At 36.3% G+C, this 16,463-nt stretch overlaps 1 protein-coding gene and 1 pseudogene across 1 annotated transcript; both read right to left on the bottom strand.

The window, feature by feature from the left end:
• Positions 1–1,044: 1,044 nt before the first annotated feature.
• On the bottom strand, positions 1,045–8,176 carry LOC132096939 (high affinity immunoglobulin epsilon receptor subunit gamma-like). The gene is made up of 6 exons (XM_059502623.1): positions 8,172–8,176; positions 5,024–5,085; positions 3,372–3,463; positions 2,570–2,602; positions 1,569–1,592; positions 1,045–1,491 (listed from the first exon to the last, which is right to left on the bottom strand). Exons 1-6 carry the CDS (start codon positions 8,174–8,176, stop codon positions 1,423–1,425), a joined length of 285 nt encoding a protein of 94 aa, XP_059358606.1. The 3' UTR covers positions 1,045–1,422.
• A 385-nt stretch (positions 8,177–8,561) lies between these two features.
• The window catches only part of LOC132096938 (nicastrin-like), a 9,221-nt pseudogene continuing 1,319 nt past the window's right edge, over positions 8,562–16,463 (bottom strand).

Genomic DNA, 16,463 nt, shown 5'->3' with positions numbered 1-16,463 from the left:
GGATGTGGAATTTGTTTTTGTTTTTTGGTGTTTTGTGATGCATATATGAAAAGGACAAACCAGTTCAGAATCAGAATGCAAATTCCTGACAGCTTGTGAACACGCCAACAAAAGACGTCTAAAAATGTCAAAACTTAAATAAAGAGAGGCATAGGCAGATTTACATTATAGTAAAACACAATTATTATTATTATTATTATTATTATTATTATTATTATTATTATTATTATTGTTCTAGCTAAATTACTGGTATCTTGACACTTTTTAAATTATATGTATTGCCTGCATGTTAATTGATTGTATTTTAGATATATAATGCTAATTTGATACGCATTTATGCAGTAGTTATTTTTGTTTTATAGCGCCATCTGCTGAATACCAAATGATAAATAAATTGCTGATTGATATATAAATGACTTTTACCAGCTGACAAATATGTTCTAAAAGCGTTTTGCAAGTTATAAAAACATTATTTATGTAAGTTCTTTGAACGTCCAGTTTTTAAAAATGTTTAAAAAAAATGTTACACAAATGTGAGGGGAACGTTCCATTTAAGCACTTTCCAAACATTATGGGAATGTTACATTTGAACGTTCTCAACGTTCTGAAACTAATAGTAGCATATAAAAAATGTTTGATGAACGTCAAACGTTTCGGAGCCATGTATAAATGTTTTTGTTGTAGAGAATGTTATTAAAGACCATTTCATATTCAGGTTACTGGAAGACTGTTCGTTAATAACTTTGAAAGAAGTTCACCAGAACGTCAGACAAAGTTCTGAGCACGTACGTTCCTCGTTAGCTAGTTGTTTTATTAAGTTTAGTGATATACTTTTATAATGGTGTTGCTCATTTGGGTTTGACCGAGTTATACTTTATATTTACATTCCATTTATTAATTTAGCAGCATATTAACTAAAATATTATGATAAGAATACCAGTCTGCCAGACAACATAACAACGTGCTGTTTTTGTACCGTTACAAAAAAACCGGAAGCGAATGACGCCGGAAGTCGCGCCATTCTAAAATTGAACACACACTCTGTCCAAGTTAAATATATAGTTTTATTATGTCAAAATGGAGAGCCTTTCACTTGTTTTTTTATACATTAACTGTGACATTTGTCTCAAAGCCACATGAAAACAATGACAATAAAGCAGAATGTCATGATCAACAAAGCTCTGCTACACTTTAAAAAATGCTGGGTTATTTCAACTCTAATTTGGGTCAAATATGGACTAACCCAACAGTTGGGTTACATTTTTACATTAATTCTTTTAATTAATTAGTCCAAATTTGACACAAATTTGGGTTGAAATAAACCAGCATTTTTTTGAGTGTAGTTTTCTTACTTGTAAACAAAGCAAAAGTACAGTTTTTTAGGGCATGAGCACTGAATGAGGCACGCAGTTTGAGAGTTTCTCAGGCCAGCGGCTTTTTCTTCTCGGGATTGAGAGTGTCGTAGGTGTCCACGTCTTGCCGTCCCAGATCCTGAAGAAACACAGACTCATGAAATCACTGCAGAAGTCCCTCACTCATCCCAAAAGAGCACAGTAACAGCACAATACCTCATAAATGTCCCCTTCTCGCTTCTGAAAAACACAAGAGGACAGTGAATGGGAGAAGTGACATGTCTCATTAGACTCTTGCTCAAGTCTGTGGTGTTTGTCCTTCAAGCGTTAGTCAACACGATTCCGTTTTCAGTTCCTCTTTTTACGCCTCTTTAATGCCTTCATTCTGTCTCTTAAATTAACTATGAGGGCATACTCACAGATGATAAGATTTATATGAAAAAGAGTTACCAAACCTCAACAAAGCACGTTTATCTGACTTTTAATGTGTGTTTGTGGGTTGCGTTTATTTCTGAGGACTTACAAATAAAGTGAACATTTTCAAATATATCTGTACTCTTATGTGTGTCTGTTTAATTATCTATAGGCCTACTTTAAGAATACATTTGTCATCTGAAAGTGAGCTAGATCTGACAGCACATCCCATCCGGACATTGAGTTTGAATTAATCAGTTGAAACTAGTTTTATATTAAAGACAATATGGATCCTTATTTAGTTAACGTGAGCCAAGCTGTGTTCTGATAATGTTCTCTCAAAGTTAAGAATTCTCTAGTAATGTTAATAAAAAAGTTTCCTGGTCTTCAAAATGTCATTTACACCGCATTCATGAAACATTTTAGTTGAATGTCCATCTAACGGTTTTTTTATTTGGAATGTTTTTTTTTGGAACTTTTTTTAAAAATTCAAAAGTAACTTTCAAAAGTTTTAAAAATTCAAAAGTTCCATAATGTTTGTGAAAATGTTTGTGAATTAAAGCTACTTTGATAATGTATAATCTATTAAAGCTATAAGTGTTACTATCATTTTTAAAACACAATGTTTTCTCGTGGGGTCAGTTATAGTATTTATAACTAGCTGTATGTAAAAATAATAGAACATCCCTTTATGATAACTAAGTAAATGTGTGTGTGCATGTCAACTGAATGATGAGAAACCGAGAAACAGAAATGTGGCAATAGAATTAGCAGAAACAAACCACAGCGACGGGTGAACCCACCTCTGAGAAAGCTTTATCTCCAGAGGAATGCATCTGTGAACAAACAAACAGAGAACATTACTTTCATGATCAGAGAAATTGAGTTCAACATCAAAAACAAAATCCTTAAGTACACTGAAGGTATTTATTCTTGGAAACAAAGTTTTTTGTGATTTATAACAAACTTAAAATAAGCATTGAACTGAAATGAGGATTTCAGTGTGATCTAGAATGCAGTATTTTTAGGGGTTGTGGATTATTGAGAATTGCACTGAGGAAGTATTTAAATCCTGATTTAATTACTACATTTAAATTGAATGTGTTCATGAAAACATGAACTGAATATTGATGCTTGAAGAAGACAGACAGATAGATAGATTACCTTTTTACATTAAGTATTTATTTAAATTATAGGCTTTTATTTATTTTAATTTATATATATTAAATAAAAATTAACCACCTCAGTCATTTAGTAGATGTTTTTAATAAAAAAAAGTATATAAAAATAATAAATATTGCTTTAAGTTATCTTCGCTCCAAGGAACTACAAAATGCAAGGAAATCTTTTTTGTTTTTTAGGGGTGCTTCCCATTAATGGGTTAATTCAGGACATGGCAAGTGTGAATTTTCTTGTTAAAACATGTTAAAGAAAATGTTTTATTCTCTGTAAATCACATTTATGTATGAGTCAATAGATTTATGTATTAATATTCTTTTAGTCAGCACAAATGTGATTTAATCTAAAGAAATGGGTGAAAAATGACACTAAATGTCTTTATTATACAGTATATAAAGATGTGAGGTTGTAGAAATGAAGTTTCACCTTTAATCTGCAGTAAAGGACAGTCAATACAACGCCGTAAACAAACAGAATCCCATCCAGAACGTAACACACTGCTGGCTCCATCTGCGCAGCTGAGAAACAAGATATCACACACAACAGCTTCAACAAATATATATATACATTTTTGACTTATTTTAAAACAGAACATTTCATATATTCTAGATTCATTACATGTAAAGTAAACCATTTCAAAAGTTTTTTTGTTTTCATTTTGATAAAAGTCAAAAATCCAGTATACCAAAATATTAGAATATTTACATTTTAGTTCATTAAATGACCTCCACTACAGTATACATTCTGGGTATCTCTTGTTCCTCAAAAAAAACAAAACACAATAATAAGGAAGACTGTTGACTTGTCAATGGTTCAGAAGACAATCATGGACACCCTCCTCAAAAAGAGTAAGTCACAGAAGCTCATTACTTCACAGAGTGCTGTATCAAAGCATATTAAATGCAAAGTTGATTGGAAGGAAGACACTGGGTAGGAGAAGGTGCACAAGCAACAGGGATGATGGCAAGCTTGTATACGGTCAAATTTAAAGCAGATTCAAACACTTGAGAGAGTTTCACGAGGAGTGAACAGAAGCTGCATCAAGAGTCACACGCTCAGACGTCTTCAGGAAAAGAGCTATCAAGCCACTTCTGAAACAAAAACAATATCAGAAGCATCTCACCTGAGCTACGGAGAAAAAAAACTGGACTGTTGCTCAGTCCTCCAAAGTCCTCTTTTCAGATGAAAGACAATTTTACATTTGATTTGTAAATCAAGGTCTGGAGTCTGGAGAGGCACAGAATCCAAGCAGCTTGAAGTCCAGAGTGAAGTTTCTGAAGTCAGAGATGATTTAGGTGCGTGACGTCTGCTAGTGTTGCTCCATTGTGTTTTATCAAGTCACAAGTCAATGCAGCCGTCTACCAGAGATTCAGGAGCACTATGCTTCCATCTGCTGACAAGCTTTATGGAGACACTGCTTTAATTTACCAGCAGGACTTCAGCACCTGCCCACAGACCAAACCAAAACCTCATAATCAGTGATATTACTGTGCTTGATTGGCCAGCCAACATGCCTGACCTGAAGCCTACAGAGAATCTATGGGACGTTTTCAAGAGAAAGATGAGAAAGAGTGGATCCGAGCTGAAGCTGAATAGTGTCTCAGCAAGTACTGAGTGCAGAAACCAAAAAATTTTAAACAACTTGAGCTTTTCTGTTTTGCAAATCCTTTCTTAAAATATTTTTATTGATCTCAGCAAATATTCATTATATATGAATACATATATTATTTTGAGATACCGGATTTTTGACTTTCATGAGCTGCAAGCTCTAGTCATCAAAATGAAAACAAAAAAACGTTTGAAATATTTACTTTACGTGCAATGTATCTAGAAAATATGAAGTTTCACTTTTTCATGATATTACATTTTTCTTTAGCTGCACCTGTATGTAATAGATTATACATGTATGTGTAATATAAATGTTTTAAGCAATGTGTTACAATGCTTAAATATTTAAAACAATTATAAATGTTTGACCTTTCCTAAACCAACTTTTACACTTTTCCGTTGAAGCGGAATCAGTCAGGATTTCTTGAGTGATTGTGTGTTGCATGAGGTTTGATTGGATCTGATCTTACCAACTTGTCCAGCGTTGAGCAGGAGAATCAAACAGATGTCCAGCGACGGTATCTTTCGGTATCTTTAGAGGGAGAATCGAGAAGAGATGTGTGAAGAGGACAAGTGAACCATGGCAGTGACAAAAGAGTCATTAAACAGGAAACTGTGGGCTGAGTGTCCGAAACACGCACACGCAATTTCACACCAGCGTCCTTTTTTTCTATTTTTACTCATGCACACAACACTGAAAGCGGAGCACAAGTCCTTCCTGTTTTTCAGAGAAGTGAGGAGCATTTCAGACAAATGACTGGAAAAGATCTGCTGAGTTCAGCTGCCATCAGATGACGTCTAGTGTTTCCAAACAGATCCCCACAGAAAGTGACGCTCTTCCTCAGGATTTCTGTCTAGTTTTACAGTACAAATATCTGAACATTCTTTAACCAGCTAGAAAACTAGAGAAGCAAAATTACACCAAAATCAAGTGGGCTTTGTTGTTTGTGAAAATGTTTCAACTTTTTTTTTCAGAAAGAAAAAAACACTTCTTATCCTCCATCAATTTGAACTGTTTTGATGATTTAATGTTCCGATATTTGTACTAGAAAACAAGAAAAAAAAAAAACAGATTTTTTTTTATTTGCAACAAATTCACGTTTATTTGTATAGCGCTTTTTATGATACAAATCATTGCAAAGCAACTTTAGGGTTAGCATCATCTGAGGTCCTCTGAGGGGTCAGCATCATCTCTTCTCAGGTGTTCTGGATCCAGACTGGAGCTTGTGTAAATCCTGGTTACGCAAAACGCTGTTTTTGTAACATGGGAAATTTGGTTTTCAAAAGACAAGTTGATGTCTAATATAACACCCAGATATTTGACTGTAGAGGAAGTAACAGTGCATCCGTCTAGTTGCTGATTGTAATCTACTAGATTCTGCGTATTTTATTTTTATTTTGGTCCAATAAGTAATATCCTATCCAAATTTAATAAGAGAAAATTATTGGTCATCCAATCTTTTACATTTTTAACACACTCTGTTAGCTTAGATAATTTAGAAGTTTGATCTGGTCTCGTTGAGATGTATAGCTGAGTATCATCAGCATAACAGTGGAAGCTAATCCCGTATTTTCTAATAATATTACCAAGGGGCAACATGTTTATTGAAAATAGAAGAGGACCTAGGACGGATCCTTGTGGCACTCCATATTTTAGTGGGGATAAATGAGATGACACCCCATTTAAATAAACAAAATGGTAGCGATCGGACAGGTAGGATCTAAACCATCTTAGAGCCTGCCCTTGAATACCTGTATAGTTTTGTAATCGATCTATGAGTATGTCATGATCTATGGTGTCGAACGCAGCACTAAGATCAAGTAAAACTAGCAATGAGATGCAGCCTTGATCTGACGCAAGGAGCAGGTCATTTGTAATTTTAACAAGTGCAGTTTCTGTGCTATGGTGGGGCCTGAAACCTGATTGAAATTCTTCATATAGATCATTTTTTTTGCAGGAAGGAGACACAACTTTTTCTAAAATTTTAGACATAAATGGAAGATTTGAAATGGGCCTATAATTTGCCAGTTCACTAGGATCTAGTTGTAGTTTCTCAATAAGATGCTTAACCGGCAGCTTGAATGGTTTTGGGATGAGACCTAAAGATAACGACGAGTTAATGATATTGAGAAGCGGTTCTTCGGCTACAGGTAACAGCTCTTTCAGTAATTTAGTGGGTACAGGATCTAATAAACATGTTGTTGGTTTAGATACAGTGATAAGTTTATTTAGCTCTTCCTGTCCTATATTTGTAAAGCACTGCAGTTTATCTTTGGGTGCGATGGATGAAACTGAAGTGTTAGACGCTGTAGAATCTACATTCGCTATTGTATTTCTAATGTTATCTATTTTATCAGTGTAGAAATTCATAAAGTCATTACTATTTAACGTTGGTGGAATATTTGAATCAGGTGGCGTCTGGTAATTTGTTAATTTAGCCACTGTGCTAAATAAAAACCTTGGATTGTTTTGGTTATTTTCAATGAGTTTGTGGATATGCTCTGCCCTAGCAGTTTTTAGAGCCTGTCTATAGCTGGACATACTGTTTTTCCATGCAATTCTAAAAACTTCCAAGTTAGTTTTTCTCCATTTGCGTTCAAGACTACGAGTTACTTTCTTGAGAGAGTGAGTATTACTGTTATACCATGGCACAGTACGTTTTTCTCTAACCTTTTTCAATTTGATGGGGGCAACAGCTTCTAATGTATTAGAGAAAATAGTGCCCATGTTGTCAGTAATTTCATCTAGTTCATGTGTATTTTTGGGTACAAATAGCAGTTGAGATAGATCAGGCAGGTTATTTGCGAATCTGTCTTTGGTGACTGGAACAATAGTTCTGCCCAGATGGTAACGCTGAGACATATAGTTAATATCAGTTATACGCAGCATGCACGATACAAGGAAATGGTCTGTAATATCATCACATTGGGGTACGATATTTATAGCAGTAAATTCGATTCCATGCGATATAATTAAATCTAGTGTATATAAATCAACGTGAATATTAAAATCTCCCATGATTAGCGCCTTATCAACTGTAACTAGAAGGTCTGAGAGGAATTCTGTATACGGCCCTGGTGGTCTATACACAGTAGCCAGAGCAAGAGATACATTAGATTTATTTTGCATGTCTGACAGTGTAACATTTGGTATGTGACAAATAAAACTCTTGAAATTTAGCAGAAGTATTTCAAAAGAGTTAAACCTGTATCCTGTTTTCTGGGTAACATTGAGAATATCACTATATATTGTTGCAACACCTCCTCCACGACCAGTCTGACGGGGCTCATGCTTATAACAGTAGTTTGGTGGAGTAGACTCATTTAGACCAAAATAATCATTTGGTTTTAGCCAGGTTTCAGTCAAGCAGAGTACATCAAAACTATTTTCTGTGATCATTTCATTTACAATAACTGCTCTGATGTTCTGCTCATGTTTTGCTGTCTGGTGAAAATCACACTTAACAAATTTCCAGTATCTCAGTGACATTGATAAATGAATCATAGAAACACAATAAATCTTTAGGATTATTCACATGACTGTAGAGAAAACAGCAGGAAAGCTCAGGAGGAGTAGTGCTGTCACTGCCCTCTGCTGGTCAAGTTCATAACTCACACCTCATGCTAGACCACAAGAAGACAAAATTAATACATGTTTGGGAATAATAACACACATACAATTTTAAATACACATTAAAAACAAAACATTTATGTTTATATATAAATTCATAATTTAAATATATATATACTGTTTATATATATATATATGCAATACATTTCTATAATACGGAGTGAATTCAGGGATACAGTAACACTTTTTGCCTTAGGGAAAATATACAAATTAACCTGAATTATCTCTAAATACTGAATTATCATTTTCAAATATTAACTAAATATCTTAAAGATGACTTTACTGTATATTTGAAAAATCACTAAAATATTAGTTTTAAAAATAAAATTTAGTAAAATATTAATAAGTGAAATATGTAATTATTTGTGGGCAAGGATTCACATCAAGATTCAACTAAACCAGTAAGCTATTGCACATTCTCACTGCATTAATAATCTTACACACACATTAACATTAACATTCACTCACTCATTTATTCTCATCTTTAAACACTTAAAGTCAGCTTTTAGTTTTGTGCCCTTTCATGTCATGAAAAAAATAATCTGGAATTATATAAAAAAATGATAAAAAAAATATGAACAACTTTCCAGGAGAGTCCAGAGCAGCTTTAAATAAATGACTGGTGAACTGAAGTGTGTTTGTGTGCTGAAGGGAAATGAAGGAATGAGCCGCTGGAGATCCTGGACTCGGGTCTCATTCAGTAGGCTGTTGTGGGCGTGTCATGGGCGGGGCTAAACAGAAGCTCCGCCTTCGAGCTGAGGAAGTACGTCGCCAATAGAGACAGCAGCAGCACGGCCACGCCCACTCCCAGTGTTAACATCTACCAGAGACAAACACAGGCAGGAAATATAAATCATTTAATCACTAAATCAAAAAAAAAAAACTCAGGTCACACCTCACCTCAAGATCAGAGGGGGGAAAAAAGGAATATAGATTTTTCATAACGAATATAACTTATGTATATTATGAGTTTATTTATAAGACAATTCAATACAACAAATCTTAAATTCTTAAAACTGTAATGCAGAGCATTTGCATATATTTGCATAAAAATAATCATCTATATAATGTATTTCTAGATTTACTGTACTGATTTTTTATTAGACATAATCAGGACACATTTCACTTTTTTTTTTAAATCATAAAAATAGGATATTTTGCATAAATAATGGATATTTTAATGTTAATTATGATTTTGTAAATTATGACATTATTTACATGATGACAATTAAAGAAATTAATCCTCAATAATGTAATGCAAAACATTTGCATGTCAAGGAAAATGTTTTATTAGACATAATCAGGTCGCATTTCATATTTTGCATCAGAAAAATAATGCATATTTTAGGTGCATTATGAGTTTTGTGCATTAAGACAAAATGTTCATGACAATTAAACATTTAGTCCTGAATTTTTAATACAGTAATGTGAAATTCTAGCATGTCATGTTGTATTTACTGTACTGAGAATACGCAGGATATTTGCATTAAGAAAACAACACCTATTTTAGGTCCACTAAGATTTTTGTGCATTATGCAATTTCATGAATGTATTAAATGTTTTTATTTTCACCTCCAGTTCTCTGCTGGCCACCAGAAAGATGCACGCTCAGATGCTCTTCCAGCGGGACTCGGTCCATGTGGAATAATTTCGAGAGCCGTACTCCAGAAGCTCGAAGGCAGGAGAGACGGCTTCAGAGAGACGCACAGACGCTCGGACGCAGAACGGCTCAATGGTGCTGTTGACCGACGCCGGACCAGACACCCAGAAATATGAGAACAACTGAGAGAGAACAGACACAGAGCATCAGAGCAGGGCATTCTGGGAAACAGACACAGAGCATCAGAGCAGGGCATTCTGGGAAACAGACACAGAGCATCAGAGCAGGGCATTCTGGGAAACACAGAAAAAAAACAATTATTATAAAATTAAAGTAAAATTAAAAAACTAATCTAAATATAGTCTATATATATGCACAGAAATCCAAAAATAATTAATATAATAATACAACTTGTCTACATCATCAGTACATATGCATATAAAACCATAAACGATTTATATAAAAATATAATACAAATAAATAATAAATTTAAAAATAATTAAAACTGAAAATTAATTATAAAATAAAATAAAAATCAGTCCACCACCTTGTTTGAAAATATTGTATAATGCATTGTGGGATTGTTTGGTCTATGTAGGATACTGCCTTAATTGTTAATATTTCGGGGTCATGAAAAACGACTATCGACTAGGGCTGTAGCTATCGAATATTTTAGTAATCGAGTATTCTACCAAAAATTCCATCGAATAATCGAGTATAATGTGTAATGTAATGTAATGTATAAAATGTGTTTTTGCTTAATTAAAGTGCAATATTAATTATGCAAGAGAAAATAAGACTCATGGGTCTCTAAAAATGAACAACTAAGTTTCCTTTTTTAGAAAAAAATCTATTTTTATTTTTTAAATGCATAGAATACAATGCATACATAAAAAAACATTTAATTATTACCCATTGTTTCTCTGTCTGTACTTGTACTGTGAACAATCACAATAAAGTTGACAGATGAATTAAGTGCCATTCAATTGGGGTTTTAAATAAAGCACTTTCTGAGATGCACATTAAACATTAAACACATAAAACATTAATTTAATTTATCTTTTAATTATTGAAAATTAAGCAATCTTAACTTTTTGGTAAACAAATGGGATTTACTTTTAAGAATAAAACATGGAAGAAATGTTGTGTGATTAAATCTTAAAGAAAAATAATGTTTTTTTTGTAGTAGTATATGTACATTCTGCTGAACAATAGTAATACATCTCTGGCAAATACTTGTTTTCACACTAAACCGGACTTTTATTTTGACGGGTTGACGTACCTTTCCAGTTCTGTGTGTGTGATGTGACGCTAGTTTTACTCAAATCAAACGGTCAGATGCTCATGAAGTGACTGTCAGAGCAGTTCTGGAGATGTTGTTCATGTGTTCACGTCTTATTTAGTGACAGCAGACGGTGAAATCACCGGAGCGTCACGCGCGCTTCCGCGTGTTTATGAATGAAGACGCGCTTCTGCTCCATTCATTAACAGAGACACACAGAACATGCAGGATTCATATTTAAACAGACTGTTCCGGTTTAATATTTACAGATATTAATTAATATCGTGATTTGATGTAAGTGCAATTACCTATTTTGATTAATTCATTCAAAATTCGGCAAATTCTGTGCCATTCCGTGTTAAACTGTAAATTCTGTTTTTATGACTGGATTCCGCGATTCCCTCCGCGTTTTCTGCATCGCGGAAATCATAGCGCCCTAGTTGTGGTATGCCAGCTCTATGTTGCATTGAACCAGTGTTGCCAGATGTACGATAATTATCGTATTTGTACGATAATTTTGACCTCTGTACGATGTACGATCAATAATGAAAAAAATCCCATAATGTACGATAATTTCAGTTTTCAGTCGTTCGTCCAAACACACACACACCGCTTCTCTCTCTGACCCCGAATTATTTCGCAGGCTCGCCTGCCTGCACGCAAGCACGTATACACACACACACACACACACACGCACCACACGGTGTCGCCCGCACGTCAACACTTCACAGTTTTGCCGAAGAAGACAGTTCAGTTTAGAATCATCAGTCTATGGTTTAGATCAGTTTAACAAAACGAAGCAGTAAAGTGCAAAAAAAAAATGAGTTCAGAAAGGGAAGGTGAGGACAGTGGAGGGGCGAAGAGGAAGGCAGAGTCTGAAGAGCAGCGGAAAAGTAAGCATAGGCCACAAACATATAGGACAGAGTGGGAAAAAGACCCCACTTTTGCAGGATGGCTAAAACCTGTCCCAGGAAACGATGCTAAAGCAGTCTGTCGTTGTTGCAACGTCCAAATGGTGGCAGAGATCATGGTTTTAAAAAATCATGGAAAGTCCAAGAAACATACAGATAAAAAAGAAAAATCTAGCCCCATCACAAAGGTCCATAGCACAATGCCTACAGAAACCGTCTGAAAAACAAAAGTTAGATGAATCTGTGAAGAATGCTGAAATCAAGTTAACAGGGTTCATGGCAGAGCACAACGTACCTCTGAGAATCTCAGACCATTTGGTCTTGGTCTTAAAAGATATTTTCCACGATTCACAAATAGCCCAAAATATGACCCTCGGGCGCACAAAGACGGCTGCTATAACCAAGCATGTCATTGGGGATTGTTATTCTGAAAGTCTAACAGAAATTCTTAAAAGAAAGAAATTCAGTGTTTTGATTGACGAATCAACTGACATAGGCAATGTAAAAACGCTGTGTGTGGTTGTTCGTTTTTTTACGAGGGACCAAAGAAGATTCAGACCAGATTTTGGAAACTGGTACAACTCTTCTCGAACACAGACGACCACAGACATGCTAGAGAGGGAGCCACTGCGGAACGACTTTACACCGAGATGATGAAGTCATTCACTGATGCAGGTGTACCACTCGAAAATATTGTGGGGTTCGGGTCAGATGGCTGCAACACAATGATGGGGAAACACAACTCTGTCTCCAGCCGCCTTAGGAGTGATCTTCCAGGCATCACAGTGCAGCGCTGCGTGTGCCATTCACTGCACCTTTGCGCAAGCGAGGCATGCAGACAACTCCCTCGCAGGTGTGAGGATTTAGCCAGAGACATTTATGGGTACTTCAGAAACAGCTCAAAACGTATCGCGCAACTCCGCGAATTTCAAGATTTTTGCCATGTTGAGCCCCACAAAATGCTCAAGCCATCACAGACTAGATGGCTGTCACTGAACGACGTTGTAAAACGCGTGTCTGCGCAATGGGATGCTCTCCGTCTTTTTTTCACAGATCAGTGGCTTGAGGCCAGACTTACTGCAGCGGAGACTATTTTTCACTCACTCAATGACCAGTCTCTACGCCTCTTCTATTATTTCCTTGAATGGGTCCTACCGAAATTCACAGATCTTAATCAGTATTTTCAGAGCGAAAAGGTGGTGATCACTTCATTGAGAAGCAAGGTCTGCGAGACTTACAAAGATCTGCTTCTGACGTTCATGGATAGGGACCATGTCATGCACACTTCACTGAAAGACATTGACATCAATAATGGCCCAAAAGTCACACTGAGCTCAATGTACTTGGGCATAAAGGTGATGCAGCATGTGCATCCAGCAAATCTGACAGATTTTTATGTGCGCTGTCAGAACTTTCTACAGGTTGCCTGCGGGGAAATCAAAAAACGATTTGATTTTGATGATGCTCTCTTGACCCGCCTTGTATGCCTTTCTCCTGCCACTGCAACAGATGCGAACGCACGAGTTGAACATCCGTCTCTGCTCCCCCTCATGGAACAAGTGCCACGGGTGATTGACAGGTCAGACACAGACAGTCTCCAAGTCATTGATGATCAGTGGAGGCGATTGCCTCTCATGGCCTTGAGTGAAGACACGAAAGAAATGGATGTCGATGAATTTTGGCATCATATTTCTACGTTGGAGGATTTACAGGGGAAAGCTGTGTTCAGTGAACTGGGAAAGTTTGCTCTGGATGTGCTTGTGTTTCCCCACTCAAATGCGTCATGCGAACGAGTGTTTTCAAAAGTAAATCTAATCAAAACAAAACCACGAAACCGACTCATTACAGACACTCTGAATGGACTCCTGCACACATCGGAGTGTGTGAAGAATGCTGGTGGGTGTCACGCCTTCAAACCGACGAACACTATGCTGCGCTCCATGACGGCATCCAATCTGTACTGTAAAAGGATTCCCCAACCAACAACATCTGCCAACACAGCACAAGTGGATGTGGCATCCGAAGATGACAGCGACTTAGAGATAGAATTCGAATCTTTCTAATGTTGATTGTAAACGTTTTTTTCTCTCTGTATCATAGTTTAATTTTTTTTTTTTTTTTTTTTTTTTTTTTAAGTTGATCATAGTTTAATTATGGTCTAGTTCAAAATGTCTTTCGGCATATCTTTTGCACTTTGGCAAAAAAAAAAAAAAAGTAGCCAGACTTCCTCCAGTTAGTGTGAGCGTATTACACAGCTTGTTTAAATTGGCTGTAAAATTATTTGGAAAATAAATTTGTTGGAAAATAGCTATATTGTATGTGTTTGGTTCGTGTACGATAATTTTTCACAAAAAACGATAATTTTGAGGTTTTGGTACGATACTTCGACATTTCTAATCTGGCGACACTGCATTGAACACACACCACGACGTTCTCTTCACGTTTGCCCGCGCCCTCAAATCAAAACACTGCTGACTCCTTGCAGTATGCGATGTCGGACGCAGCGCTTGTGTCTCCTTCCGCTTTGTGGGTGACGTAAACGCGTTGTGTCACATTGAAACAATCATTGCGAAAGAAGCTGACGTGAGATTTAAAATAAATTAAAAGAGGCTTCGAGGCAGAAGAATTTGCCTCGATCATTTTTTGTAATCGAGTTACTCGAGTTATTCGAGGAATCGTTTCAGCTCTACTATCGACTAACGACTATCATCTGAAACCAAAACCTGGAGCCAGCTGTGAAAACACATAAGAACTAGTGTGAGTCAGTGTTTAAAGCGTGATGTGTTCATGAGTGTGTCAGTGAGCTGGAGGTCTTCTCACGTCTTTGTTCTCGGAGCTGAGCTCGCTGGGATTCTGGCACTGGTTCTCCGTGAGGTTGGTGACGGTTCCCGTCAGGTTAGCCAGGATGTACTGAACGAAGAGTGTGACGCTGTGAACAGGGCCGTGGACGCGAGGACCGAGACCGATGTAGAACTGAGGAGGACCAGAACCTGCAGACGAGAGGAGACACCGTCACAAACACCTCTGTCATGTGACGTCTGACGTGGACTACTTTTTATGGCTCTTTCACTCCATGCAAAGATGTGTCACTTTATGTTGCATGCAGACAAACATCCTTCACACGAATGATGATTTGCTTTCATGTTTGGATGAACTTTACACATCATATCATATCATTTGTGTGTGTGAGAACGGACAGCGTTGCCCTGGAAACGTGGCAAGGCCGAGCACTGAAAAAAACCCTCACGTTGGCTATTTCCCCCACATACTTTTTTATTTATGAGAGCAGATATTGCTTTAGCAATAATGTATGTAAACACAATCATGTCCAAAAATACTTGAAACAGAGAGAGAGATTTTGTTTGGCTGAACAGAATAAGTCACGTGATCGTGTGTGTGTGTGTGTGTGTGTGTTGGTCATGTGACTCACGATCTTGGGGTCGGCGGTGATGTTGCTCAGGCTGTTATTCTCTCCTCCTGCCTGTAAGTAAAGAGAGCGAGCGACGAGCGTGGCCACTTCTGCCAGAGACTGTGAGAGAGCGGACAGAAGAACACACACAGAGAGAGAAGAGCTGAGATGAGTTCAGAAGCACTGACAGAGACTCACATCCGCAGGAGACACACACACCTTGGCCGCGTCTGTCTCGTACACCAGCTGCTCGTCTGCACTCAGGCCGGGAGGATATGTGACGTGCAGGTTCTCTGCGTCATCATGCATGCTCTCGTAGTATCTGTGTCAGGTGCAGAACACACAACACAGCTTCAGACACACACGACGAGAGCTTCTGTGAACTGCACTCTGGGCTCCACACATGTCAGAAAACAGTTACAGTGAGTCTTCAGAGGAAGATCCAGACGCTGGATTCGACAGCGCTTGTGCTCGTGATAGAAAACCTAAAAGGGTCATTGATATATAACATGTTCATGGACTTATTAAAATCAATATCAAGATAAGTAGGCTGAAATGTGTCAGTGTAAATGGAAAAACCATTAAATTTTTTTTTTTTTTTCGGTAGTAGTTTATTTTAAATGATTTTGCAATGTGACAAAGAAATTAAATGTTATTAAATTATTAATGATTTAAATATTCCATGTTTTTATTTCATTTTCATTTATTCATTCATTAATTTAATTTTAATTTATTTTCATTTAGAAATAAAAATTAGCAAGGAGAAAATACTTAAAATCACCTTTTTGTATTCTGTATTTCATTTTAAATAGTCCTACAAATGAGCTTTCAGAAAAAAAACTAATTAATTCAAGTTAAATTTAAATAAATTAAATACTATATTAGCTTGAGATGCTATTTTCATGGCACACTAAATCAAATTAAAATATATTAAAACAGGCACAATAGTAAAAATACTTCAATAAATAATAAAAACTACATACTAAATTCAATAGAATTTTTTTTTGTAAAACAGTGTAGAAATTAAAGCAATAATACAAGTTATTTTAGCTTGATATCGGATAAAAAATCTAAAAT

The sequence above is a fragment of the Carassius carassius genome, chromosome 20 (genome assembly GCF_963082965.1).
Source record: "Carassius carassius chromosome 20, fCarCar2.1, whole genome shotgun sequence".
In the NCBI taxonomy this organism is placed as follows: Eukaryota; Metazoa; Chordata; class Actinopteri; order Cypriniformes; family Cyprinidae; genus Carassius; species Carassius carassius.
The sequence above is the reverse complement of the archived record's forward strand: the minus strand, read 5'-3'. Positions and strand labels throughout refer to the sequence as shown.